The sequence below is a fragment of the Ictalurus punctatus genome, chromosome 28 (assembly GCF_001660625.3).
Source record: "Ictalurus punctatus breed USDA103 chromosome 28, Coco_2.0, whole genome shotgun sequence".
In the NCBI taxonomy this organism is placed as follows: Eukaryota; Metazoa; Chordata; class Actinopteri; order Siluriformes; family Ictaluridae; genus Ictalurus; species Ictalurus punctatus.
In genome coordinates, this window is record NC_030443.2 from 705,362 (window position 1) to 733,268 (window position 27,907).

Sequence of the window (27,907 nt, forward strand, 5' to 3'; positions counted from 1 at the left end):
TAAATAAATTTAGTTAGCGCATTAGTGTTTCGTGTGTCCCACATCTGCATGAACAATACTGAGTCTGTGTGTTAGCACTTAGCATTAGCATGTGTGGTATGCAGGAGCGCCGGCCCCTTGGCTCTGAAACTCAGCATTCCCACACACACACTCCACCCTCTGCAGTGAATGAGTGAAACAGCCCGAGTCAGTCTCTCACACACTCTCACACACTCTTTCACACACTCTCACACACACCTGAATGACCTTTCACCCCTGACTTTCTGATCCGCTGCACTACATCAGGGCACTGAGGATGAAGAGGATAAAGAGGGCGGGGCTCTTCAGCTGTCTGTCTGCACTTCTCACTAAAACCAAGGTGAGACACCGTAGACACGGAGAGAGAGGTGGACAGAGGGTGAGACAGAGAGAGACAGACAGAGAGAGTGAGAGACATGGAGATGGAGAGAGAGGCAGACAGAGAGTGAGACAGGTGCAGAGTGTGTGACAGTGGAGTGAGGAGCAATCCCAAACCACACACACACACACACACACACACAGATGATGGGGGAAAAATAAATGCAGCTGTTATTTTTCAAATCTAGTGTGTGTGTGTTACTGCGTACATTTGAAACTGTTACACTGTGTGTGTGTGTGTGTGTGTGTGTGTGTGTGTGTGTGTGTGTTACTGCGTACATTTGAAACTGTTACACTGTGTGTGTGTGTGTGTGTGTGTGTGTGTGCTCTGTACTGAGTGTGTTCTCCTTTCGGTTACCACGGCGACCTTCTTTTTAAAAGTTGCCCTCCACTGAGGTTCCCGTGTCTCGGCCAATCGGCTTCTCCGGAAATTCGATGACATCATCACCGCATTCCGCTGGTGTATTTATACCGAGAGATTTTCCAGCGAGCTGCGTAACGGACTGTTCTGGAAAAACACCAGAGCGAGAGGAGAGAGTGAGAGGAGAGGAAGAGGAGAGGAGGAGAGGGTTAGGGTTAGGGGAGAGGAGGGAGAGAAGGAGAGGAGAAAGGGAGAGGAGAAGAGGAGAGAAGAAGAATGGAGGAGAGAAGAAGAGAGGAGGAGAGAAGAAGAGAGGAGAAGAGAGGAGGAGAGAAGAAGAGAGGAGAAGAGGAGAAGAGAGGAGAAGAGAGGAGGAGAGAAGAAGAGAGGAGGAGAGAAGAAGAGAGGAGAAGAGAGGAGGAGAGAAGAAGAGAGGAGAAGAGGACAGAAGGAGAGGAGAGGAGGAGAGAAGAAGAGAGGAGAAGAGGAGAGAAGGAGAGGAGAGGAGGAGAGAAGAAGAGAGGAGAAGAGGAGAGAAGGAGAGGAGAAGAGGAGATGAGGAGAGAAGAAGAGAGGAGGAGAGAAGAAGAGAGGAGAAGAGAGGAGGAGAGAAGAAGAGAGGAGAAGAGAGGAGAAGAGGAGAGAAGGAGAGGAGAGGAGGAGTAGAGGGGAGGAGAGGAGAAGAGGAGTAGAGGAGAGGAGGAGGAGAGGAGAAGAGGACAGAAGGAGAGGAGAGAAGAAGAGAGGAGAAGAGGAGAGAAGGAGAGGAGTAGAGGAGGAGAGGAGAAGAGGAGAGAAGGAGAGGAGAGGAGAAGAGGAGTAGAGAAGAGAAGAGGAGTGGAGAGGAGAAGAGGAGAGGAGAAGAGGAGTAGAGGAGGAGAGGAGAGGAGAGAAGTAGAGGAGTAGAGGAGAGGAGAAGAGGAGTAGAGGAGGAGAGGAGAGAAGAGAAGTAGAGGAGTAGAGGAGAGGAGAAGAGTGGAGGAGGGGAGAAGAGAAGAGGAGTGGAGAGGAGAAGAGGAGAGGAGAAGAGGAGGAGAGGAGGAGAGGAGAGGAGAGGAGGAGAGGAGGAGAGGAGAGAAGAGGAGTGGAGAGGAGAAGAGGAGAGGAGTAGAGGAGGAGAGGAGAGGAGAGAAGTAGAGGAGAGGAGGAGAGGAGAGGAGTAGAGGAGGAGAGGAGAGGAGAGGAGTAGAGGAGGAGAGGAGAGGAGAAGAGGAGAGGAGTAGAGGAGGAGAGGAGAGAAGTAGAGGAGTAGAGGAGAGGAGGAGAGGAGAGGAGAAGAGAAGAGAAGAGGAGAGGAGAGGAGGAGAGGAGAGGAGAAGAGAAGAGAAGAGGAGAGGAGAGAAGTAGAGGAGTAGAGGAGAGGAGAAGAGAAGAGAAGAGGAGAGGAGAGGAGGAGAGGAGAGGAGAAGAGAAGAGAAGAGGAGAGGAGAGAAGTAGAGGAGTAGAGGAGAAGAGGAGAGGAGGAGAGGAGAAGAGAAGAGAAGAGGAGAGGAGAGGAGGAGAGGAGAGGAGAAGAGAAGAGAAGAGGAGAGAAGTAGAGGAGTAGAGGAGAAGAGGAGAGGAGAAGTTCTTTCCAATCAACAAGCTGCATGTTATTTTGTGTGATTTTGAACTTGAGTTGTTTATTTGAGGTATTTGGAGTCAGTGCTGTCACGTTCATGACGTGACGTTGGTGTCGGGATGTTAACCCGATATCCCATCACATGATCAGGTGAATTCTGTGACGTAATCCAGTCATTTCTCCATTTCAGGCTGTAGGAGTGGGGGGTGGAGCTAAGCGTCCAGGTGAGTCTCCATATCACACCTGAAGTAATCCCACTGGGGTCAGTTCATTCCGTTCTCCCCGTTCTCCCCACACACAACTCCACCATGTCTCTGCTTTCCTCACTCACAAAACTCCTTCATATTATATCGTGCAATATACAGTGTGTGTGTGTGTGTGTGTGTGTGTGTGTGTGTGTGTGTATAATGTAAAGTTGTATGTAATATTGTGTAGTGTATATATATATATAATCAGTGAGGATGTTCATCATTAGCTCATTTGCTAGAAACCAAAACAACTTTTAAAACTGTCCCAGGATGAAACTATGCTGTAGTTCTTTCACCTAACGTGGGCGTGGTCTGTACACTACACATCCCATGATGCTCACATCGTGCGCGTGTCAGGAAGCGGTTTTTTTTTTTTTTTTTTTTTTTTTTTTTATAGGGGGGGGTGGGGGGGGTGTAAGTTTAGAAATGAATCCCGGACTGAAGAGTAAGTTCAGAGAACACAGAGTAGCGGCGCTGAGGTGAGAAATGAGCGCGGTCCGGAGGAAAGAACAGAACCGGGGAGGAACCGGGGAGAATAAATACAGGGCCGGGTGCGCGTGAGGAGAACAGAGAAGAAGGCGAAAATGGATAAAACTGCTGAAACGGTGCAGCAGAAGAGTGTCAGGAGTTATACATACAGAGCTTTACCCGTGCTGAGGAGGAAAAGCAAACACACGCGGGTTTTAGGTGAGTTCACGGGGTAAAAACTAGTCTCTGTATTAACGCTACAATAAAGCCTCTATTTAAACGGAGTGCGCTGCTGCGCATGCGCGAAGGTGTGCGATGGGGGGGGGTTTAATCCTGGGACCTGTAATGATGATAAAGTGCCTGTGTTTTTCTTTCTTTTCTTCTACATGGGGTTTATAGCTGCTATAACACACATGACAACACGAAGTAACTTGTTTCATTAAATATAACTACAAACGGATAAAAAGTCCACGTCTTTCTTTCATGAACGAGAACAGTGATGGTAAGTTGCTGCGGTGGAGGAGAGAACACACTCAGGGACGTGCTGGTGGAGGAAAACAATCACCGTCCGGGTGGTAACAGTACCTCCACTTCACTCACACGGCTTATTTTACTGTAACTAACACACACACACACACACACACACAGTCATTTATTACTCATGTATTTGAAACAGGAACTTCTTCATAACGCAGTGAGGTCAAGAATTGAGTTGACCGCAGTGTCAGAGTCTCATACCGTGACCGCTCTTTAAAATAAGGGAAGCACAGGTGTGTGTTATTGTCGTTCATATCGGTGTGTGTGTTGTGTTGCATTGAAAGGTTGAACAACAGCAACATGGAATTGTGAAGGTCTTGTGATACAAGCCCAAAGCAGAACAAAACAACCTGCAGCAAGTGAAACAAACAGACCAGGTGGTTGTCACTGAACCTGTGTGTGTTGTGTGTTGTGTGTGTGTGTGTGTGTGTGTGTGTGTGTGTGTGTGTGTGTGTGGTTTGCGTGTTACTCACTGTCGTGGTCGTGTTGTTCTAGATTTGTTTATAGATTAGAATATAGGATGATGTTGTCGAAGCGATTTATCTTCATCACTACTCGTTCGGCTTTATACAGTTCAACAGCCAACACTGAAACCTGCTCTGTTTCTCTCTCACACACACACACACACACACACACACACACACACACACACACACACACACACACACACGGCTCCTGTTCAGTCCCGTCTCAGACCTGATTTCTGATTAGTGAAATGTGAAAACGCTACAGATTTATTTCCTCCTCGATCTTCTGCTTCAGTCAGCAGGTTTCATTCTGAACAGTTAGCCGTGTTCAGAGTGTGGTGCATGAATAAATAACTAAAACAGAGTGACTACAGCGTGAGTACAGTGTGAGTGTAGATTAGTGTGAGTGTATGTGAGTGTAGATTATAGTGTGAGTGTAGATTAGTGTGTGATTACAGCATGAGTACGGTCTGATTACACTGTGAGTGTAGATTATATTGTGAGTACAGTGTGAGTGTAGAGTACAGTCTGATTACAGTGTGAGTGTAGATTATGTTGTGAGTACAGTGTGAGTGTAGATTATGTTGTGAGTACAGTGTGAGTGTAGATTACAGCGTGAGTACAGTGTGAGTGTAGATTACAGCGTGAGTACAGTGTGAGTGTAGATTATATTGTGAGTACAGTGTGAGTGTAGATTACAGCGTGAGTACAGTGTGAGTGTAGATTACAGCGTGAGTACAGTGTGAGTGTAGATTATATTGTGAGTACAGTGTGAGTGTAGATTATATTGTGAGTACAGTGTGAGTGTAGATTATATTGTGAGTACAGTGTGAGTGTAGATTATATTGTGAGTACAGTGTGAGTGTAGATTACAGCGTGAGTACAGTGTGAGTGTAGATTATATTGTGAGTACAGTGTGAGTGTAGATTATGTTGTGAGTACAGTGTGAGTGTAGATTACAGCGTGAGTACAGTGTGAGTGTAGATTATGTTGTGAGTACAGTGTGAGTGTAGATTACAGTGTGAGTACAGTGTGAGTGTAGATTATATTGTGAGTACAGTGTGAGTGTAGAGTACAGTCTGATTACAGCGTGAGTACAGTGTGAGTGTAGATTATGTTGTGAGTACAGTGTGAGTGTAGATTACAGCGTGAGTACAGTGTGAGTGTAGATTATATTGTGAGTACAGTGTGAGTGTAGATTACAGCGTGAGTACAGTGTGAGTGTAGATTATATTGTGAGTACAGTGTGAGTGTAGATTATATTGTGAGTACAGTGTGAGTGTAGATTACAGCGTGAGTACAGTGTGAGTGTAGATTATGTTGTGAGTACAGTGTGAGTGTAGATTACAGCGTGAGTACAGTGTGAGTGTAGATTATGTTGTGAGTACAGTGTGAGTGTAGATTACAGTGTGAGTACAGTGTGAGTGTAGATTATATTGTGAGTACAGTGTGAGTGTAGAGTACAGTCTGATTACAGCGTGAGTACAGTGTGAGTGTAGATTATATTGTGAGTACAGTGTGAGTGTAGATTACAGCGTGAGTACAGTGAGTGTAGATTATGTTGTGAGTACAGTGTGAGTGTAGAGTACAGTCTGATTACAGTGTGAGTGTAGATTACAGCGTGAGTACAGTGTGAGTGTAGATTATGTTGTGAGTACAGTGTGAGTGTAGATTACAGCGTGAGTACAGTGTGAGTGTAGATTATATTGTGAGTACAGTGTGAGTGTAGATTACAGCGTGAGTACAGTGTGAGTGTAGATTACAGCGTGAGTACAGTGTGAGTGTAGATTATGTTGTGAGTACAGTGTGAGTGTAGATTACAGCGTGAGTACAGTGTGAGTGTAGATTACAGCGTGAGTACAGTGTGAGTGTAGATTACAGCGTGAGTACAGTGTGAGTGTAGATTACAGCGTGAGTACAGTGTGAGTGTAGATTATGTTGTGAGTACAGTGTGAGTGTAGATTATATTGTGAGTACAGTGTGAGTGTAGATTATATTGTGAGTACAGTGTGAGTGTAGAGTACAGTCTGATTACAGCGTGAGTACAGTGTGAGTGTAGAGTACAGTCTGATTACAGCGTGAGTACAGTGTGAGTGTAGATTACAGTGTGAGTACAGTGTGAGTGTAGATTATATTGTGAGTACAGTGTGAGTGTAGAGTACAGTCTGATTACAGCGTGAGTACAGTGTGAGTGTAGAGTACAGTCTGATTACAGCGTGAGTACAGTGTGAGTGTAGATTACAGTGTGAGTACAGTGTGAGTGTAGATTACAGCGTGAGTACAGTGTGAGTGTAGATTATATTGTGAGTACAGTGTGAGTGTAGAGTACAGTCTGATTACAGCGTGAGTACAGTGTGAGTGTAGATTACAGCGTGAGTACAGTGTGAGTGTAGAGTACAGTCTGATTACAGCGTGAGTACAGTGTGAGTGTAGAGTACAGTCTGATTACAGCATGAGTACAGTGTGAGTGTAGATTACAGCGTGAGTACAGTGTGAGTGTAGATTACAGCGTGAGTACAGTGTGAGTGTAGGTTATATTGTGAGTACAGTGTGAGTGTAGATTACAGCGTGAGTACAGTGTGAGTGTAGATTACAGCGTGAGTACAGTGTGAGTGTAGATTATATTGTGAGTACAGTGTGAGTGTAGATTATATTGTGAGTACAGTGTGAGTGTAGATTATATTGTGAGTACAGTGTGAGTGTAGATTATATTGTGAGTACAGTGTGAGTGTAGATTACAGCGTGAGTACAGTGTGAGTGTAGATTATGTTGTGAGTACAGTGTGAGTGTAGATTACAGCGTGAGTACAGTGTGAGTGTAGATTATGTTGTGAGTACAGTGTGAGTGTAGATTACAGTGTGAGTACAGTGTGAGTGTAGATTATATTGTGAGTACAGTGTGAGTGTAGAGTACAGTCTGATTACAGCGTGAGTACAGTGTGAGTGTAGATTATGTTGTGAGTACAGTGTGAGTGTAGATTACAGCGTGAGTACAGTGTGAGTGTAGATTATATTGTGAGTACAGTGTGAGTGTAGATTACAGCGTGAGTACAGTGTGAGTGTAGATTATATTGTGAGTACAGTGTGAGTGTAGATTATATTGTGAGTACAGTGTGAGTGTAGATTACAGCGTGAGTACAGTGTGAGTGTAGATTATGTTGTGAGTACAGTGTGAGTGTAGATTACAGCGTGAGTACAGTGTGAGTGTAGATTATGTTGTGAGTACAGTGTGAGTGTAGATTACAGTGTGAGTACAGTGTGAGTGTAGATTATATTGTGAGTACAGTGTGAGTGTAGAGTACAGTCTGATTACAGCGTGAGTACAGTGTGAGTGTAGATTATATTGTGAGTACAGTGTGAGTGTAGATTACAGCGTGAGTACAGTGAGTGTAGATTATGTTGAGTACAGTGTGAGTGTAGAGTACAGTCTGATTACAGTGTGAGTGTAGATTACAGCGTGAGTACAGTGTGAGTGTAGATTATATTGTGAGTACAGTGTGAGTGTAGATTACAGCGTGAGTACAGTGTGAGTGTAGATTATATTGTGAGTACAGTGTGAGTGTAGATTATATTGTGAGTACAGTGTGAGTGTAGATTACAGCGTGAGTACAGTGTGAGTGTAGATTATGTTGTGAGTACAGTGTGAGTGTAGATTACAGCGTGAGTACAGTGTGAGTGTAGATTATGTTGTGAGTACAGTGTGAGTGTAGATTACAGTGTGAGTACAGTGTGAGTGTAGATTATATTGTGAGTACAGTGTGAGTGTAGAGTACAGTCTGATTACAGCGTGAGTACAGTGTGAGTGTAGATTATATTGTGAGTACAGTGTGAGTGTAGATTACAGCGTGAGTACAGTGAGTGTAGATTATGTTGTGAGTACAGTGTGAGTGTAGAGTACAGTCTGATTACAGTGTGAGTGTAGATTACAGCGTGAGTACAGTGTGAGTGTAGATTATGTTGTGAGTACAGTGTGAGTGTAGATTACAGCGTGAGTACAGTGTGAGTGTAGATTATATTGTGAGTACAGTGTGAGTGTAGATTACAGCGTGAGTACAGTGTGAGTGTAGATTACAGCGTGAGTACAGTGTGAGTGTAGATTATGTTGTGAGTACAGTGTGAGTGTAGATTACAGCGTGAGTACAGTGTGAGTGTAGATTACAGCGTGAGTACAGTGTGAGTGTAGATTACAGCGTGAGTACAGTGTGAGTGTAGATTACAGCGTGAGTACAGTGTGAGTGTAGATTATGTTGTGAGTACAGTGTGAGTGTAGATTATATTGTGAGTACAGTGTGAGTGTAGATTATATTGTGAGTACAGTGTGAGTGTAGAGTACAGTCTGATTACAGCGTGAGTACAGTGTGAGTGTAGAGTACAGTCTGATTACAGCGTGAGTACAGTGTGAGTGTAGATTACAGTGTGAGTACAGTGTGAGTGTAGATTACAGCGTGAGTACAGAGTGTAGATTATATTGTGAGTACAGTGTGAGTGTAGAGTACAGTCTGATTACAGCGTGAGTACAGTGTGAGTGTAGATTACAGCGTGAGTACAGTGTGAGTGTAGAGTACAGTCTGATTACAGCGTGAGTACAGTGTGAGTGTAGAGTACAGTCTGATTACAGCATGAGTACAGTGTGAGTGTAGATTACAGCGTGAATACAGTGTGAGTGTAGAGTACAGTCTGATTACAGCGTGAGTACAGGCGCAGCGAGAGGCGGAGGTCAGGTGGAATGCGAGGGCAGTGGGCGATGGGGTGAGATTAGTCCCTGCAGATGGAAATGGGATGGAAATGGGCGAGTGGGAGAAAGATGAAATAGAACGGAACCGAGTGAGAACAAAGAGGCAGAGAACCTCAAACATAAACATCTGTTATCTTTTCTTTTTGTCTCTCAAGGTTTGAACTTCAGCAGAACAGATCACAAAATCAAGCCTCTGTAACCCCTTACCTAACACCCCCCCCCCCCCCCCCAATGACCTGGGTGTGTGTGTGTGTGTGTGTGTGTGTGTGTGTGTGTGTGTTAGAGAGAGAACTGGCACTGACTTTCTTTCATTCAGACTTGTTTAAACCTGTTAGTTGCAAATGAAACATGATCACAGCCTCTATTACCTTCTGCCAAAAGTGTGTGTGTGTGTGTGTGTGTGTGTGTGTGTGTTATAGTAACAGCTGTTCTTCAGGGTCTGGCTTTAAGGGTTTTTCAAGACAGGAGTGTGTGAGTGTGTGAGTGTGTGAGTGTGTGAGTGTGTGAGTGTGTGAGTGTGTGAGTGTGTGAGTTGTTGATAGGCATCATGAGCCATTCTGGATAAACAGAGGTTTAGGGGACTTTCCTCTTCAGCTCACATTCCAAGACAGGAACGGACAGAACTCGGGTTCTAGTTCATTTTCAAACAACTTGAGACGCCGCTGGAAAGGTTGCCATGACAACGGTATCGTGGCACTAGTATCATCCTTGCGTCACAATCGCACAATTGCAGAAACATGGAAGAAGGTTTCGAGTTAACATTGTTGCTTTAACTATGCTTGTAGCTGTAAAAGTAGGCGGGGTTTATCGGGAGGCTTGTGGGTGGAGACGAATAAATGAATGAATGAATGAATGAATAAAGGAAAGGACAATCTTGATCAGTCCTATCTGTCTGTCTCGGTCTCTCTCTCTCAGCAGTGTTTAATTTCCTGTCTGAGATCTGATCGTTATCTGACAGACTCGCCTCGGGAGGAAGTGATGCGTACAGAGCCGAACCTCCCACACTTGTCTGTCTGATCTTTTGTTTCCTGTGTTGTCCCAGTCGTCCGCTCCACTCCTTTCCTTTTCCATCACTCGCTCGAGACCCTTAGGGATTACCCACAATGCCCCTGCAGGCTTGGCTCAGGAGACAGGAAGTGGCTGAACAGAACCTGAGACTCTGAGCCAATCAGAGCACAAACTGCAAATGCCCCTTCACTTCAACCTCTTCTTCTACATCCATCTGTCTGACTGGAATAAGCTAAATGTTTATGTACACGCCCCCTCCGCTGAAAATGACAGATGCCGAGGCCACACCCCCATCACTAAAACTAACAGCCTTAGAGGCTACGCCCCCAAGATTCAGACTGATAAGTGATTTCTCTTTCTTTCTTTGTTAATAACTTTTGCCTTTTTTTTGTTTGTTTTTTTTTTTTTCTTTTTTCTTTTTTAGACCTTGTTGTACACTCTTTCTTTCTTTCATTTTCTATTTCTTTATCTTTCATGCTCACTGTCTTTTAAAATTTCCTTTCTTTCTGTTGTTTTTCTTTTTTTAGTTAGTTTTTTTTCTTTTTTTTCTTCTTTATATTGTCCATTCTTTATTTTCTTTCTTTTTCTTAATTAACAATCTCACTCTTAACTCTTTCAGACACAAAACACACACACACACACACACACACACACACACACACACACACACACACACACACACAGAGCGGTGTGGCCGGAGTGGTGTGTGTTTCCTGACTTATTGTGAAGTGGGCCATTCAGACTGAGGGGCCAAATGGGGCAGGAAGTGTGAGACTGCCCCCCCATCTACCCCTCAACATTCCCCTCTTTACTTCAGCATGAGGAACATTTCTTGCCTTCTCCTGCCACATCCTGTTAACAACTCCAGCTTCTTTAGCCTTATAGCTCTGGCCTGAGCTTTTCAAAATTGTATTATACCCCGTTATACCACAACGGGGACCTGGAGCTGTGTGTGTGTGTGTGTGAGAGAGAGAGAGAGAGAGAGAGAGAGAGAGAGAGAGAGAGAGAGAGAGAGAGAGAGAGAGATGGACCCTTACTGGATTAAATGGAGTTTTTCAAAGTCGGAGAAAGGTTGGAAACGTGTGGATCATTAACGGGTTAACGATATGGAGACCTCGTCGCCACGGTGCCGCCGCCGTTACCAAGACGGTTCCCTGACTCGACGACGGCACCGCAGTTATGGTGAGTTTAAAGAGGTCAAGCTGAAAGGTTGATCACTATCTCGTCACTAAAACGCGAAACCTTCGCAACTCTTAAAAAGATCCATGAATCGTTTGGACTGTTAAATGAATCTGTAAATATTCTTCACATTGTCCTTGTTCTTCGGGACGGGACGTCAGTGACCACGTGAGAGCAAAATATAAACGTCTAAAGAACCAGACTGAACAATGAACTTTATTCAACACACAGCGCTGAGTACAGGGAGACCCCTTACAAAGTGTGTGCGAATCATATGAATCAAAAATGAGTCAAAAGAAATGGCAATGAATCAGTTAGACTAGACAGTTAAAGGTAAATGAATCAGTAAAAACGAGATGTAAAGATTCAGATGTGAAGAACGATCATGGAATCAGGAGGATTCAAATCAGTAAAGATTCAGTTGAGTCATTAAAAGAATCAGTGGTAAGGAATGAGTAGGGAGATTAAAAGAAAATAATCTGAGGGTTCATTACAGAAAGACTCGATAACAAACGTTAATTGGATGATTCAATGAATCAGTTGTAATCAGGTGTAAATAATTAGCGATGAGGACGATTTGAATCAGTAAGAATGTGTAGAAATCATGTGAATCATTTACATACTGTGATTTTTATTTTTTGGGGATATGTTGACGTAGCTCAGTGGCCAGCAACAGTGGCTAATGTGTCATTTCCAAATCTATAATGTTCACTGTGCTTTCGGGTAAAAATAAAAAAAACTATGACCCTCTATTGTGGTTACCAGTGTTCATCAGGATGGTGGAACCAAACAAGGTTTGCTTAGCGGTCGATGCTAAGTGTAGTGACTGTGTAATTTTCCTACTGATCACCATACCAACACATCTGAGGTAAATGTTGATGTTCCAGGTGGTTCCGTCACGTTTTCACCGTTACTGTGTACTTACACTGTCCGCAAAGAAGAAATATGAGCTAACAGAAGGTCTTGTATGCTAGCTGCTGAGGGAATATCAGAGGATCTCTGACACACACCCATTTCACAGTAACAGACGTTTTCTCTGGAACAACAAATAAACATGAAAGCAGAAGCTAGCTAAAGAGCTATTGAAAAGTAAAAGAAATATTTAAAGGAATCACTTTATTAAGTTAAATGAATCAGAGCAGAATTAATTGGAGTGGTTTAAAGGAATAACTAAAGAATCAGTAAAGAATCAGTTGGATGGTTAAAAGAATCAGTTGGATGTTTAAAATAATGAGTAAAGAGTCAGTTGGATGTTTAAAAGAATCAATAAAGAATCAGTTGGATGTTTTAAAAGAATCAATAAAGAATCAGTTGGATGTTTAAAAGAATCAATAAATAATCAGTTGGATGTTTTAAAAGAATCAATAAAGAATCAGTTGGATGTTTAAAAGAATCAATAAAGAATCAATCGGACAATTAAAAGAATCAAATCAGTTAATTGCCATCTTTCCTCACCGTAGTGTGTTATGGGTATTCTATAGTCACTAGTCAGTTTAGACATGAACTTCCTGCAATGCATTGTGCGATTTCGATGTGTTTGGTGGACTAGGATGTCCTTTTAACCTCAGTTTCTCTCTCTCTCTCTCTCTCACACACACACACACACACACGCGCGCACACACACACACACACACACACACACACACACACACACACACACACCTCTTTGGTATCCTACTGTCTGTCTATTGTGCTCCATATGGAGGCAAGCAGGAGGTTAACGTTAAAACACACACACACACACACACACACACTCTCTCTCTCTCTCTCTCTCTCTCTCTCTCTCTCTCTCTCTCTCTGCATGATGTGTTTGGACTCATTTTCTCTTGTCCCCTACTGAGATTACATCACTCCTGTTCCTAAAAAAAAAAAAAAAAAAAAGTGTTGTATCCAAATTAACCCCTGGAGTAAATTAAATTTAGGACTGGCCTTTTGTGTGGCAGGAGGGTGCTGTTCACATGCTGTGTGTGTGTGCGTGCGTGTGTGTGTGTTGGTATTGTCTCTGTTGGCTATCTCTGTGTTGTGTTCATCAGCAGAAAAATAACAGCTGCTAGCTTGTGATCTGTCTTCAGCTAAAGCGATAAACTAGCGAGGTGTAGTGAACAGGACAGAGTATTCTAGAACCACACGGATGGGTTTTAGAAGAGCTCTGAACATTGTAGGATCAGGCTGACCGACTCCAAAAATTCTAGAGAAGGAGGAGTTCTAGAGATGAACTGATGATTCTAGAACAGCGATGAGGTTTTAAAAAAAAAAAAAAAAAAAGAAGAAAGTTTTACTGATAAAATGTATTTTCTCCAACATTCTGAGCGGTGGAACCGATGCCGTGAATTCTGGATCTGAATGGAGGATTCTAGAACCTCACTGATGACTGTAAATCTGTGCGACAGCTCTGGAATCACGCTGACATTTTTTTAACCATCCCAAAGCACAGAGAATTCGAGACCCAAAGTTCAGGACCCTATGGTTCAGGATTCTAGAACCGCAGTGGTAAATCTAGAACTGGACAGGCCGTTATAGGACCGCGCTGAGGATTCTGGACCCGGACAGAGGATTTTAAAACTGCTCTAAGGATTGTAGAACCACACTGTGGTGTTTGGGGTTCCTCTGATTTTAGAACCAGGACGGATGTTAGAACTGGAGGAAGAATCCTAGAATCGCCAGTATGGTTCCGTAAACGTCTATAAAGCCGGATTAGAATCTTAAGAGACTCATCTTAAGACTGCAACGAAGTGTAGAAAGAGACTGACTGTGTGTGTGTGTGTGTGTGTGTGGGAAATCCTGCAGTGCCTCTGGGAGTTCTAGAATGCTGCATCGGGAAACAGGAAGTAAAGGAAGCGGATAAGATCTCGAGAAGTCAAACCACAGCTGTGTGTGTGTATAGAACCGCACTGAGGATTATAGAACTGGAAGGATGATTCTAAAACATCTGGAATCATTTTAGATCTTTGCACATTGCATGATGACCCTAGAACCTGAATGACCACCTGAATGACTACCTTTCTGAGGAGTCTAGACCCGGACTCCAGATTCTAGAACTGCAGTGTGTCTTTATATTTCTCTCTGGTTAGCTTGTTTGTCGTTCATTCTTCTCTAATCATATGTGATGTGTGAGATGAAATTAAAAATCCGGGGCCGGTTCTCTCCATCGTTAATGAGATGTCTGATTGTTCCGGCTCTGATTGAGACGGAAACACGTGAATAATTTTGTGAATAATTTGGCTTCATTATGTATGCAAATGAGATGGGTGTCTATGTCGGTGTGTAATGAGGTAGTAGTCCTTTTCTTCTGATCTGAGCTCACTTTTTATGGAGGTATTTATAAACGTTTTATGTGCAGATTTTTATTTTTATTTTTTTTAAATCGTCAACTTCTAAAAGGTTCTAATCAAATGTTGTTTTTCAGTGACACTCAAAGTTACACTAATAGCCCATGAACTGCAGCCCCACTGTCCTACGTTCTTGTGTTTTCAAAACTCTGCATTTTCAGGGCTCTAAAAGAATGTTTTTCCAGAGAGCTGTGTTTTAAGGGACCCGTGTTTTAAGGGACACATGCTTTCAGGGACCGGTGTTTTCAGGGACCGGTGTTTACAGGGACCGGTGTTTACAGGGACCGGTGTTTACAGGGACCGGTGTTTACAGGGACCGGTGTTTCAATTCACGCAGGCTTTTGGGGACCTGTGTTTTCACGGACACATGCTTTCAGGGACCTGTGTTTTCAGAGACTTGTGTTTTCAGAGACTTGTGTTTTCAGAGACTTGTGTTTTCAGAGACTTGTGTTTTCAGAGACTTGTGTTTTCACGGACACATGCTTTCAGGGACCTGTGTTTTCACAGACACATGCTTTCAGGGACCTGTGTTTTCAGGGACTTGTGTTTTAAGGGACCTGTGTTTTATTTCACGCAGGCTTTCGGGGACCTGTGTTTTCAGGGACCTGTGTTTTCACAGACACATGCTTTCAGGGACCTGTGTTTGCAGGGCTTAGTGAGTTTTTCAGGCTGTGTGTTCACTCACTGAAATTGGATGAAATGACTGCTTCCTCTGTTCCTCTTACTTGTCTGGTGAGTCATTGAAGCACAGTGGTTGGTCTGTGAAATGTGAGATGAATATGAAGTGCTCTTCGGTGTAATGGTGAATTATGTCCCTCACTAGCAGTGGAATTGTAATAAGGGTGTATAATAATGGACTCCACCTCCTGAAGTCACATACTGGGTGTAACAGCACTGACGGAAAGCTTGCAGGTTACAGTGATGACGTAACGCCGCTCTCCTGTGTGGAAACAACTAATGAGGTCTCATCCGTCCTGTTTAATGATCCCAGTAGATACCATTATCAGATACAAGATATCATTAGTACATACCAGATATCATTTCATGACAACTCTCTCTCCCTCTCTCTCTCTCTCTCTCTCTCTCTGTAGGGGTGGAGGCAAAGGAGGCATGTGATTGGCTGAGAGCAGCAGGGTTCCCGCAGTATGTGCAGCTCTATGAAGGTAATTTATAACAATCAATCAGCATGGTTTAATTAGATTATCAATCAATTACCGTCTCTCTCTCTCGCTCGCTCACACACACACATGCACGTGCACATACACACACACACATACAAATACACATAAACACAGAGATATACACTCACTCACACATTGCCCTTTACAAACCTTTCATCTTCACCTCTCTCTCTCGCTTTCTGTCTCTCTCTCCCTCTCTCTCTCGCTTTCTCTCTCTATCTCTGTGTGTGTGTGTCTCTGTGTGTCTCTGTGTGTCTCTGTGTGTCTCTGTGTGTCTCTGTGTGTCTGTGTCTCTGTGTGTCTGTGTGTGTGTGTGTGTGTGTGTGGTAGATTAGAGTTCATCTGCTTGTGCCATGATGTTGGTTTAGTGAATTGGGAAATTGATTTGAGACCTGCTACTTCATGCCGTGTGTGTGTGTGTGTGTGTGTGTGTGTGTGTGTGTTCAAGCTTATCTCTCTGTCCTGCCTTGTTTATGTCGATCAGGTCCAGGAGTCTGAGTGCAGGAAAGCAGAAGCCGTCTTTATGGCACAGTCAAACACAGCAGCGCAGTTCCGTTTCTGTGACCTGTGCCCTTCACTGATCATAAGCAGTGTGTTGGTTATTCTAGAACTGCGTCAAGGATTCTAGAACCTCTCGGATTCTTGGGTGATCTAGCGCCAGACTGACGATTTTAGATCTTCATTAATGATTGTAAAAGTACAAAAAAAGAGAAGCCCCTTATTTTATAAGCAGGGTAATGACTTTAGAGCTGCACTGATGAATCCCGAACCCACTTTTTAGAAGTACGTTGAGGATTTTATACCCTGGAACTAGTGAAAGTGGAACCATGCAAATTAATCTAGAACCACACTGGGAAATTTAGAGAAACCGGTGTCTTTTAGAACTGTATGAAGAATTCGAGGAAGTGTTCGAGGTGTGGTCAGAGCATGATTCGGATGGGGAGTTGTGGTATAGGTGTGATTGGGGCGTGGTCGCATCATGGTCAGGGTGTGCTTGGGGGAGTGGTTTAAGCAAGATCAGGACGTGATTGGAGTGTGGTTAAGAGTAGGTCTGGGTATGGTAACAGAATGGGCGGAGTGTGGTCAGGGTGTGGTTAGGGTGTGCTCGGGGGTGTGGTCAGGATGATGTCAGGGTGTGGTTAGGGTGTGCTCGGGGGTGTGGTCAGGGTGTGGTTAGGGTGTGCTCGGGGGTGTGGTCAGGATGATGTCAGGGTGTGGTTAGGGTGTGCTCGGGGGTGTGGTCAGGATAATGTCAGGGTGTGGTTAGGGTGTGCTCGGGGGTGTGGTTGCAGCATGGCCGGGGTGTGGTCAGGATGATGTCAGGGTGTGGTTAAGGTGTGCTCGGGGGTGTGCTCGGGGGTGTGGTCAGGATGATGTCAGGGTGTGGTTAGGGTGTGCTCGGGGGTGTGGTCAGGATGATGTCAGGGTGTGGTTAGGGTGTGCTCGGGGGTGTGGTCAGGTGATGTCAGGGTGTGGTTAGGGTGTGCTCGGGGGTGTGGTTGCAGCATGGCCGGGGTGTAGTCAGGATGATGTCAGGGTGTGCTCGGGGGTGTGGTTGCAGCGTGGCCGGGGTGTGGTCAGGATGATGTTAGGGTGTGGTTAAGGTGTGCTCGGGGGTGTGGTTGCAGCATGGCCAGGGTGTGGTCAGGATGATGTCAGGGTGTGGTTAGGGTGTGCTCGGGGGTGTGGTTGCAGCATGGCCGGGGTGTGGTCAGGATGATGTCAGGGTGTGCTCGGGGGTGTGGTTGCAGCATGGCCAGGGTGTGGTCAGGATGATGTCAGGGTGTGGTTAGGGTGTGCTCGGGGGTGTGGTTGCAGCATGGCCGGGGTGTGGTCAGGATGATGTCAGGGTGTGCTCGGGGGTGTGGTTGCAGCATGGCCAGGGTGTGGTCAGGATGATGTCAGGGTGTGCTCAGGGGTGTGGTTGCAGCATGGCCGGGGTGTGGTCAGGATGATGTTAGGGTGTGGTTAAGGTGTGCTCGGGGGTGTGGTCAGGATGATGTCAGGGTGTGGTTAGGGTGTGCTCGGGGGTGTGGTTGCAGCATGGCCAGGGTGTGGTCAGGATGATGTCAGGATGATGTCAGGGTGTGCTCGGGGGTGTGGTTGCAGCATGGCCGGGGTGTGGTCAGGATGATGTCAGGGTGTGCTCGGGGGTGTGGTTGCAGCATGGCCAGGGTGTGGTCAGGATGATGTCAGGGTGTGCTCGGGGGTGTGGTTGCAGCATGGCCGGGGTGTGGTCAGGATGATGTCAGGGTGTGCTCAGGGGTGTGGTTGCAGCATGGCCGGGGGCTTTAAATCGAGATCTCACGTGACGTGACGTGTATTTTAACTCCAGGTATCGTTGCTAAAATTAGAAAGGATTTTATAGGCGTGAACTTTAGAAGGACTCGGTGTAACCACCGGTGTAACCAGAGAACCCATTCATTAAAGCGAGTAACAATCCACAAGCTCCGCCCCCTCTTACATTAGTTCTGCGCTTATTTTGCAGATGAAGCTTCCAGAAGGATTAAGAGCTTTTAATGACGTCGCTGATTGCCTTTAAAGACGACCGCAGCAAGGGTGTAAATAATTAAACACGTCATTAATCCTCGCTCATAAACCGTAACTGCACCTCCCGGAGATGGGTGACTATGGAAACGCTCCCGGTGAGTGACGGGCGTGCCTCATCCTGCGGTGTGTGAGAATGTAAGTGCAGGATGCGTCTCTCTCGTTCACTTTTAACCGGCTGTGTCTCATTATCCCTACTCCGCCTGTAGGGAGGGTGTCTAGGGAACGCTGGGGAACAGCAGACACTCTGGAAAACTGGGACAAAGAAGATTAGACAACACTTAGGGGGAAACTAGGGAGAAAGAAGGGAACACTCGGTGGCTGTGTCTCATTCTGCACTCTGTAGGGAGGAGCAGGAGGAGCAGGAGGAAGTGTCCACTCTGGGCGTCTGTGGTTAGAAAGGGTCAGTGGGTGAAGCGGAGCGCTCGGGAGGAAGGAGGCTGAAACAAAGGCGGGAAACCGAGCGAGTCGGGAAGTGCTCGAGACGCGCGCGCACACATATATACACACACACACACACACACACACACACACACACACACACACACACAGATGATGTAATGATGTGAAGCAGCTGATATTCTGTAAGTGTTTATAGCAGAGACTTGATTTATAATAAACCTGTGTGTGTGTGTGTGTGTGTGTGTGAGAGCCGCAGTGTGGTTAAATGTTGTGACCGTTATCACACTTGAGGTCACAGCTGTGTGTCAACAGTTCACATGATCCTGTTTTTCGTTCACACACACACACACACACACACACACACACACACACAGAAGCCAATTAATGAACTGTTTCTCTCTCTCTCTCTCTCTCTCTCAGCCTCTCTCTTCCCCATCGATATCTCCTCGGTCAGGAGGGATCATGAGTTTTTGGATCATGACTCGGTGCGAGCGTTATGCAGGTGAGACTGAAACACGGGCAAAAATACACTGGAAGCCGCGTGTCAGAGGAAAGATGAACAGATCAGAACAGAGGAGAAAGAACAAAAGAAAACGCTGATCTTTCACTTTACTGAAGAAAAATGCTCCATGATTTCCTCTTTCCTTTAAATTCTCTTCTTTCTTTCTTGTCCTGTGTGTGTGTGTGTGTGTGTGTGTGTGTGTGTGTGTGTTCTCAGGAGATTGATGACTTTGAACAAATGCGCCGCTATGAGTCTGGAAGTTCACTTCCGCTGCAAACAGGTGGGTGAAATCTGATTGGCTGTGAGAGCTGTCAGTCAAACCGAAGCCACTCGGTAGCAGTTCAGCAACTCTGGAACCTTTATGTACTTAAAAACCCGTAAATAGTTGTGCGACTTTGAGGGAGTTTGTTGTGGCTGTTGTGTAAATTGTAATATCGAGTGTGAAGGAGTTTTACTTGGAGGAATTGCTCACGCTGGAGTTTATTTCGGCGCTTCAAAGGAACGGGAATAAATTCTTCCAAAAGTAATGATGTTCCAATTACACAGAGCTATAATAAGGTTATCGTGTGTGTGTGTGTGTGTGTGTCAGAGCGAGGACTCGGAGGAGGATGATGCGTGTGCCCTGAGCTCCCATTGGGCGTTTCAGCGTGACAGTAAAACCTGGTCCCGCCTCCAGTCCCGCCACGACGGCGTCACGACCCTGAGACCATCAGCAAGCAGTGACAGCGTCCTGAGCGATGTGACCTCGTTGACCTCTGACCTCAGCCTCAGCAGCCTGAGCCTGGACGTTGCCCGGGAAACCACCTCTCCAGAGGTCACGAGCTACGGCGAGGCCACAGAATGCGACGGCGACGACTCCTCCTCTCCGCCTCGTTCTGTGCGAGAAAAAGTGAAGCGTTCTTCCAGGCTCTTTCTGCGCAGGATGGAGTCTCTACGGCGACAGAAAGATGCGGTTGCTAGGGGCGTGTCCACGGAAACGCATCCCCATGTTGCAGAGTTCCGTCCAGAGCTTAGCTTGCCGAAAACAACCGCGAAAGGAATCGGTGCCGCAGTGGATGTGGGATGGAAGTCGCGTACGAGGCGGCGTAGCGGTGTCGACCAATCAGCCGCTGACGTCAAGACTCAGAGGGCGTGTCTTTATCTGGAAGACTACCAGTTAGCATGGGAGAGGTCCAAACTGACGCATCAGAGGAGTCACCCAATAATAGAAGGGCGGCTCGTTCATCTTCCGTCAGATCACAAACCTGGAACGTTCCCCAAATCGCTCTCCATAGAGAGCCTTTGTCCGACTTCCTTCTCTCAGCGCAGCGACCAGATTGGCTGGCTGGGAGAGGACGGAGAATTCTCATTGGACGGCACCAGCAGTTGCCTCAGCGAATCACAGGACTTCGTCTCACCCGCGCTCGGGAAGCGTCAGAACTCGGTGGAGTCAGTAAGCTCGGTTTACGATAACGTCCCGGACGCGTTCCCGGATTCTCCGGACGTCCCGGAAGTTTGTGTTCAGAGCCCAGGGGACGCGTTCGAGCACCTGGACGCCATTTTGCAGCACATCCACGGACTGCAGGACAACATCGACGAGTGGTCTAACTCACTGGGACGACGGCTGGAGAGCGAATCCATGACGGAAAGTACGTTACCCAGCATGCTTCAGGACGAGGAGCGCTCGGATTACGAAAGTGCGGGAAATTCACTGAACGACGGAGACGGAGACGGAGAAATGAGGGAAAGGAGGGATTCGGGAGTCGGGTCGTCTCTCACTCGGCCCAGCAGGTGGGTAGAATTCACCGCGGTCGAAACATGACCTTCATTTAACCTTTCACTAGAGCAGATATTTTAAAACACTCGTTCCAGTTAGCGTTAGCGTTAGCCTTGATTCGTTTGTTCATTGATCTCGCCCACTAGCAGTGTGTTACTTTTCCTTTTTTAATCTTGCTTTTATATTTATATATATATATATATATATATATAATATATATTTTCTCTTCACAGGAAGCTGCGATGGCACAGTTTCCAGAATTCTCATCGCCCGAGCGTGACATCGGCGTCACAGGAGATTAACCGCCAGTCAGCGGCGCAGCTGAACCTGCTGCAGAAATACAGCCTGCTGAGACTCACGGCCATCCTGGAGAAACACTGTGACACGAGCAAGCACGGCCGGAGCTGGTACACACACACACACACACACACACACACTCACTCATGTGAGTCATTTGAGCTCTTGATCATGACACATTTCATGTGACAAATGGAGCATTATAATGCAATTTGGTTCAGTGTCTTCAAGATAAAAGCACAGCTGTGTGTGTCTGTGTGTCTGTGTGTCTGTGTGTGTGTGTGTGTGAGTGTGTGTGTGATAGATTCAATAAATTCACTTAGTGTCACTCCCAAAAGAACCATTATTTTACACAAACACACACTATAACAAATGTGCATGGTTACTTTCAGTTCCGTCCTCGGTTTCTTTTTCATTTTCTTTTTGTTTCTTTTTTTTCGTTCCCTTTTTATTTGTATTTATTTAATTTCTCTTTATTCTTCTTGTCGTTTGTCTCTTTCAGTTGCAGATTTTATTGGTTAAGTGTAAGTTGATTTTGTTTATTAAGGTTTGATCTCTCTGCTGTGCTCTGATTGGCCGTGACGGCCTGTACGTCTCTGTGTTCTGCGTTGCGATTGGACAGGAAGGTGCCAAAGTTCATGAAACGTTCTAAAGTTCCTGACTACAAAGACAAGCGAGTGTTTGGGGTTCCACCGATCGTGAACGTCCAGCGCACCGGTCAGCCCCTGCCGCAGAGCATACAGCAGGCCATGAGGTACCTGCGGAGCCAGTGTCTCGAGAAGGTACACACACACACACACACACACACACACACACACACACACACTGGGTTCTATAGCTGTTCTAGAACCCCAGTGGGACATATAGAACCCCCACATCCACAATTCCTGAAGCACACGGAGCATTTAAGAACCACACCAAGTCCGATCTAATCACATACACGAGTATTGGTAGAAAGCCAGGGACGACTCTAGAACCGGAGCGTCCTCCACGTTAGTGTTTATTTTTTTCGTTTAGTTATCTACTTTAGTAAAGTAGGTAAATAAGCTCTTCAAGACACCGCTAAAGACCCACCTCTTCTGTGAGCACTTAACTAACCCATAAAAAACATAAAAAAATCTTTGCCTCTTACACCTGTACTCTGCATGTCTCTTCTTCCGGAACTCGGTTAACGGATCTTGTACGGTAGCACCACTCGTATTGTTCTCGGCTTGGTATATCGCCTTGCTTGTATTCTCTCATTTGTAAGTCACTTTGGATAAAAGCTTCCACTAAATTAATAAATGTAAACGTGCACAGATCTGGATAGATATGGAGTTAGCTTAGCTATTAAGTAAGTCGTAATGTTCATCTCTAGTGCACGTCACCAGTGGACCAATCATGTGATTGACAGCAAGAAGCCCCGCCTCCTCGCTGTGTTTCATTCTACAGAAAAAAACATGGAATACAAATTTTAAAAATGAACGTAAAATTCTCATTTCTTTTGCTCGTATGTCTCTCTCTTTCTCTCTCTCTCTCTCTCTCTCTCTCTCTCTCTCTCTCTCTCTCTCTCTCTCTCTCTGTCTCTCTCTCTCGCTCTCACTCTGTCTGTCTCTTTCTCATTCTGTCTGTCTGTCTTCTCTCTCTCATTCTGTATGTCTCTCTCTGTCTCTCTCTCGCTCCGTCTCTCTCTCTCTCTCTCTCTCTCTCTCTCTCACTCACTGTCCGTAGGTGGGAATATTCCGGAAGTCCGGAGTGAAAACCCGTATTCATGCCCTCAGGCAGCTGAACGATAATTCCCCAGATCATGTGACCTATCAGGGCCAATCAGCTTACGATGTTGCTGACCTGTTAAAGCAGTACTTCAGAGATCTGCCAGAACCCATCCTTACCTCCAAACTCACACACACCTTCCTGCACATTTACCAGTGTGAGTGTCCTGCGCATGCACAAGCACACACACACGCACACACACACACATCTCTGTAAATCTGTAACAAAAAAACCCTGGTGTATCCAGGCCTAACTCTGTGTGTGTGTGTGTGTGTGTGTGTGTGTGTGTGTGTGTGTGTGTGTACAGTCGTGCCTCAGCAGCAGAGGCTCCAGGCGGTGCAGTGTGCCGTGTTCCTCCTGCCCGATGAGAACCGGGAGGTTCTGCAGACGCTGCTCTACTTCCTCAGTGACATCAGCACGGCAGAGGAGAACCAGATGACGGCACACACACTGGCTGTGTGTCTGGCTCCCTCCATCCTGCACCTCAACACCTCCAAACGAGACGCAGCCTCTCACAGGTGTGTGTTGCAGCGTTTAGTCGCTCTGTCACCTGTCGTAACCTCACAGTAGTATAAATACACTCAGTATGAATAATTTACTCCTACAGCTGCTATGTTTTCTGTTAGTTTATTTGTTTGTTTATTCTGTGCTGACAGGCTGATTAGCAAAAGGGGCAAAGCCAAACCAGACCACAAGGACCTGAGTGAGAACATGGCGGCCACTGAGTGCCTGAGTCACATGATCACGGAGTGTAAAAAGCTCTTTCAGGTATACACACACACACACACAGACTAAAGACCCAGTCGCATGAAATGACCTTCCTTTTAAAATTAGAACTGGGCTTCTCTAATCGGGGTGTGTGTGTGTGTCAGATTCCTCAGGAGATGATGCTGCAGGCGTGTAGCTCATACGTGTTAGCGGACGCTCAGCCGCTGCCTCTGCACGCTCTTGGAGTGAACAGACGAGGAGAGCGAGTGGACTATTGCGTCTACCTGGAGGACAACGTGCAGTGTTTACTGAGAGATACAGCCGAGAAGGGCAAGGGCTGGCACAGTGCAGCAGGACCTCCACACACTGAGCTTGCCTACAAGAAGGTACACACACACACACACTCTGTCCTGATTGATTTTGTCCTGTCAGTCTGTTCTATGAAGCTGCTTATTTAAGATGCTGTCCCAAATACTGGGTCAGATTAGTGCACCCAGTGTAACCTAAAAAACACCGGACACCAGGGGACACTGCACACTCTGGGGTACTGGGGCAATAAATAAACGACAGAGCAGAGATGTTAAGGAAACACTGGAAGTTAGGGAAACTTGAGAACATGGACATTAGGGGGAAAAAGGAAGTACACAACCCACACACTGTGAACAGCAGCAGTTGGTCTGACAGTCTCTCTCGGTGAGTCAGGGAATCGGTGAGTCAGGGAATCATTGAGTCAGACAGTCAGGGAGTCGGTCAGGGAGTCGGTCAGGGAGTCGGTCAGGGAGTCGGTTAGGGAGTCGGTCAGGGAGTCGGTCTGTCCGGGAGTCCTTCGGTCGGGGAGCCGGTGGGTCAGTCGGGGAGTCGGTCGGTTGGGGGGTCGGTCGGGGAGTTGGTTGGGGGGGTCAGTCGGTTGGGGAGTGGTTCGGTCGGGGAGTCGGTGGGTCAGTCGGGGAGTGGGTCTGTCGGGAGGTCGGTCGGGGAGTCCGTTGGTCGGGGAGTCCGTTGGTCGGGGAGTGGGTCGGTCTGTCGGGGAGTCGGTGGGTCAGTCGGGGAGTGGGTCTGTCGGGAGGTTGGTCGGTTGGTCGGGGAGTGGGTCGGTTTGTCGGGGGGTCGGTTGGGGAGTCCGTGGGTCGGGGAGTCGGTCGGGGCGGTCGGGGAGTCGGTTGGTGGGGTGGGTCAGTCGGGTGGTCGGTCGGGGAGTCGGTCGGTCGGTCGGGGGGGTCGGTCGGTCGGTCGGGGGGGTCGGTCGGGGAATCGGTCGGGGGGGTCGGTCGGGGAGTCGGTGGGTCAGTCGGGGAGTGGGTCTGTCGGGAGGTCGGTCAGGGAGTCCGTCTGTCGGGGAGTTGGTGGGTCAGTCGGGGGGTCGGTCGGGGAGTCTGTCTGTCGGGGAGTTGGTGGGTCAGTCGGGGGGTCGGTCGGGGAGTCTGTCTGTCGGGGAGTGGGTCGGTTGGTCGGGGAGTCAACCTTCCTTATTCCCTGTTTATTCCTCTTCCTCTTCCTCTGCATAATGATTGGTCAATTGCAGGTTGGAGATGGGCACCCGATTCGCCTGTGGCGTGTTTCCGTGGAGATTGAGGCTCCACCCACTGTGGTTTTGCACCGTGTGATGAGAGAGCGCCACCTGTGGGACGAGGACCTGCTGCACAGCCGCGTGATAGAGAGTCTGGAGAATAACACGGAGGTGTTTCATTACATCACGGACAGCATGGCACCTCACCCACGCCGAGACTTCGTAGTTCTCCGGTATGCACACACACACCCGCACGCGCGCACACACCCGCACGCGCGCGCACACGCGCACACTATATGAATGTATGTTTTATGGTTGTGTTTATAAAGTGCTTTTCTTTTATGTTGTGTTTGTGTACAATTACTGTATTGTGTGTGTGTTAGGCGTTGGTGCACAGATCTCCCTCGGGGTGTGTGTGTTCTCATCTCCTCTTCAGTCGATCACGGCAACGTGCAGCTGGAGGCGGGGCTTAGAGCAGTGCTTCTGACATCACGTATTATGATTGAGCCATGTGGAAAGGGGCGGAGCAGACTAACACACTACTGCAGAGCAGATCTACGGTATAACACACACATACACACACACACACAACCATATGGTAATACACAACTACAAAACTAACACTTGCACTTTTCTCTGTGTGCGTGTGTGCGCGTGCGTGTCTCCCCTACAGGGGGCGCTCTCCTGACTGGTATAATAAAGTGTTTGGACACCTGTGTGCCGCGGAGGTTGCTAGGATACGTGGCTCGTTCCCGGTTCTGACAGCAAGAGGACCGGAGACCAAACTCTGAGACTAAGAGAACGTAAACAGGACAAGATTTACAGGGGAACGACTTCATCTGATCTGTTACCAGATCAGACCAAAACTGATCACCAAAGCTCGTACCAAACCGATATACTCCGATTTAGACACGTTCCACTGGATCAGAAAAGTTATCATGATATCTGAAACTGACTAGAACAGACCAGACCAGCCTTAGATTAGTCCTAATCCAATTAGATCCAATAATAAAACATCAGATCAAAACAGATCAGAGGAGGGTTGACTAGATCAGACCAGAGATTAGATTAGATCATACCAAACTGCAAATGCATTATGTTAGAAAAAGTTAGAAAATAACAGTTCAGATCAACATGCTTTGCTAGAGCAAAACATATTTTTTAAAAATCAGACCAGATCAGATTTGATCAGACATAAACTAGTCAGAGATTAGACTAAACCAAATCAAACGACCTTAGACCGGATAAGAAAAAAAAACAAGATAATGCCAAACCAGACACATTTCAGTAGGTCAGTTGTGATCCAATCAAAGTGGATTAGAAATGTTTGGACAGATCAGACTGAACCAAATTAGACAAGGTCATATCAATCCAGATTAGACCTGATCAGACCAGATTAGATCAGAGGTTGAAACTTATTAAACCAAAGAATAGACCACATCTGGACACATCAAATCATCAGATCAGACTGGACTACATTACGCTAGATCAGATCAGGGAAGAGCAAACGCATGCTCCGAGGATGAATCTTCAGTCAGCTGGAAGGCCAACACTCGCGCAGCCAATCAGACGTCAGAGATGTAAATATGTAAATGAGCAGATGATTTGAATATGAAAGCTATCAGGAATCGCACCGGGGGCAGAAGCTGTCCCGGATTTATCTCTGCATTATGCACTGTGTGTGTGTGTGTGTGTGTGTGTGTGTGTGTGTGTGTGTGTGTGTGTATATGTGTATGTGTGTGTGTGTGTTCTCCTGGAAATAAATATCGTTCTGAAAAGAAAGCAGTATTTTTATCACACACAAATCTGAAAATCTGTTAGTCACACACACACACACACACTTTCAACACTGTGAATGCGGCAAATTGTGTGTGTGTGTGTGTGTGTGTGTGTGTGTGTGTGTGTGTGTCTGAGAAAGAGAGACAGTAAAAATAAAGATCTAAAGCCATATTCTGACCTTTAATCCAAACTCGGGTGAAATCTTTTCACACAGACGGCTCAGTTCTGGATTTTTAAGTATTATATTCAGTAATTCTTTAATCTGCAGATGATATCAGATCAGGAAACATTAGACTGGAGATTAGATTAGATCATACCAAATTATAAATGCATTAAAAGTTACCAGACCACCGTTAGACTAGAGCGGACAGTATCAATGATTAGACCAGATCAGACTCAACTAGATTATTCTAAACCTGATTAGACCAGATCAGATCAAACCAGATTAGACCACATCAAACAAAAACAACTTTAGACCAGATTATACCAAACCTGATTAGACCAAATCATAATAGACCAGATCAGACAAAACCAGTTTAGACCACCTCAGGCCAAACTAGATGAAACAGAACCAGATTAGACCAAACTATATCTGATCAAAAATGCACTGGATTAGACACTATACAAACCCAAACTACTAACTACGCTTTAAATGTTCGGACAATCCAGATCAGACCAAATACCTGATCAAAAATATACTATAATAGACCAAATCAGACCAACCCAGATTAGACCTGTGTGTGTGTGTGTGTGTGTGTGTGTGTGTGTGTGTCTTTTGCTCTGATTTATCGGCAGTATTTCAGGTGTTAAGTAACGAGACGGTTTGTATTTATGGCTGTAACATAATGCTTTAATTAATTCATTCACTGTGTGTGTGTGTGTGTGTGTGTGTGTGTGTGTGTTAGCCTTTATATGCCACACGTGCCTTGAATTGAGCTGAGATCTCAGTATAATTTATTTCTGTTATTTGCATGTTTTCAATTTCTTTCTTTGTTTTTTCTTGAAAGAAAATTAACAAATTGAGAGGATTAAAAATGTGTGTGAATTTCTTGCTTACACCATTGACTGTTTTTTACGACGTGTGTGCTGGAAAAATTCATAATAAAAAATTCCGAGAAATTCACACTGGGGGTGTTTTTATTTCTTTTCACTGTGATTTCTCAGACACGCATTTTGCCTGGAGATAAA

The 27,907-nt window shown here is 45.9% G+C and overlaps 1 protein-coding gene across 4 annotated transcripts; it reads left to right on the forward strand.

Moving 5' to 3' along the window:
- The first annotated feature begins 151 nt into the window (after positions 1–151).
- On the forward strand, positions 152–27,842 carry stard8 (StAR-related lipid transfer (START) domain containing 8). 4 transcript variants are annotated; one of them, XM_017459548.3, is made up of 15 exons: positions 152–358; positions 2,509–2,542; positions 15,380–15,451; positions 18,839–18,920; positions 19,137–19,200; positions 19,510–20,690; positions 20,910–21,083; positions 21,596–21,755; positions 22,684–22,882; positions 23,033–23,243; positions 23,382–23,493; positions 23,598–23,819; positions 24,956–25,173; positions 25,324–25,500; positions 25,614–27,842. In XM_017459548.3, the coding sequence occupies exons 1-15, from the start codon at positions 296–298 to the stop codon at positions 25,729–25,731; spliced, it is 3,087 nt and encodes a 1,028-aa protein (XP_017315037.1). In that variant the 5' UTR covers positions 152–295; the 3' UTR covers positions 25,732–27,842. The 4 variants fall into 4 exon arrangements, with proteins under 4 accessions (XP_017315037.1, XP_047007941.1, XP_053533179.1 ...); XM_047151985.2 differs by lacking the exon at positions 2,509–2,542 and having other exon boundaries at positions 225–358; XM_053677204.1 differs by lacking the exons at positions 152–358; positions 2,509–2,542 and adding an exon at positions 2,976–3,253.
- The last annotated feature ends 65 nt before the right edge of the window (positions 27,843–27,907 follow it).

Excerpts from the sequence above, each read along its gene's own strand:
- stard8 (XM_053677204.1), top strand. The coding sequence starts at position 3,151 with ATGGATAAAACTGCTGAAACGGTGCAGCAGAAGAGTGTCAGGAGTTAT. Across the intron at positions 15,452-18,838 it reads GTATGTGCAGCTCTATGAAG|CCTCTCTCTTCCCCATCGAT; the intron begins GTAATTTATAAC and ends TCTCTCTCTCAG. Across the intron at positions 18,921-19,136 it reads TCGGTGCGAGCGTTATGCAG|GAGATTGATGACTTTGAACA; the intron begins GTGAGACTGAAA and ends GTGTGTTCTCAG.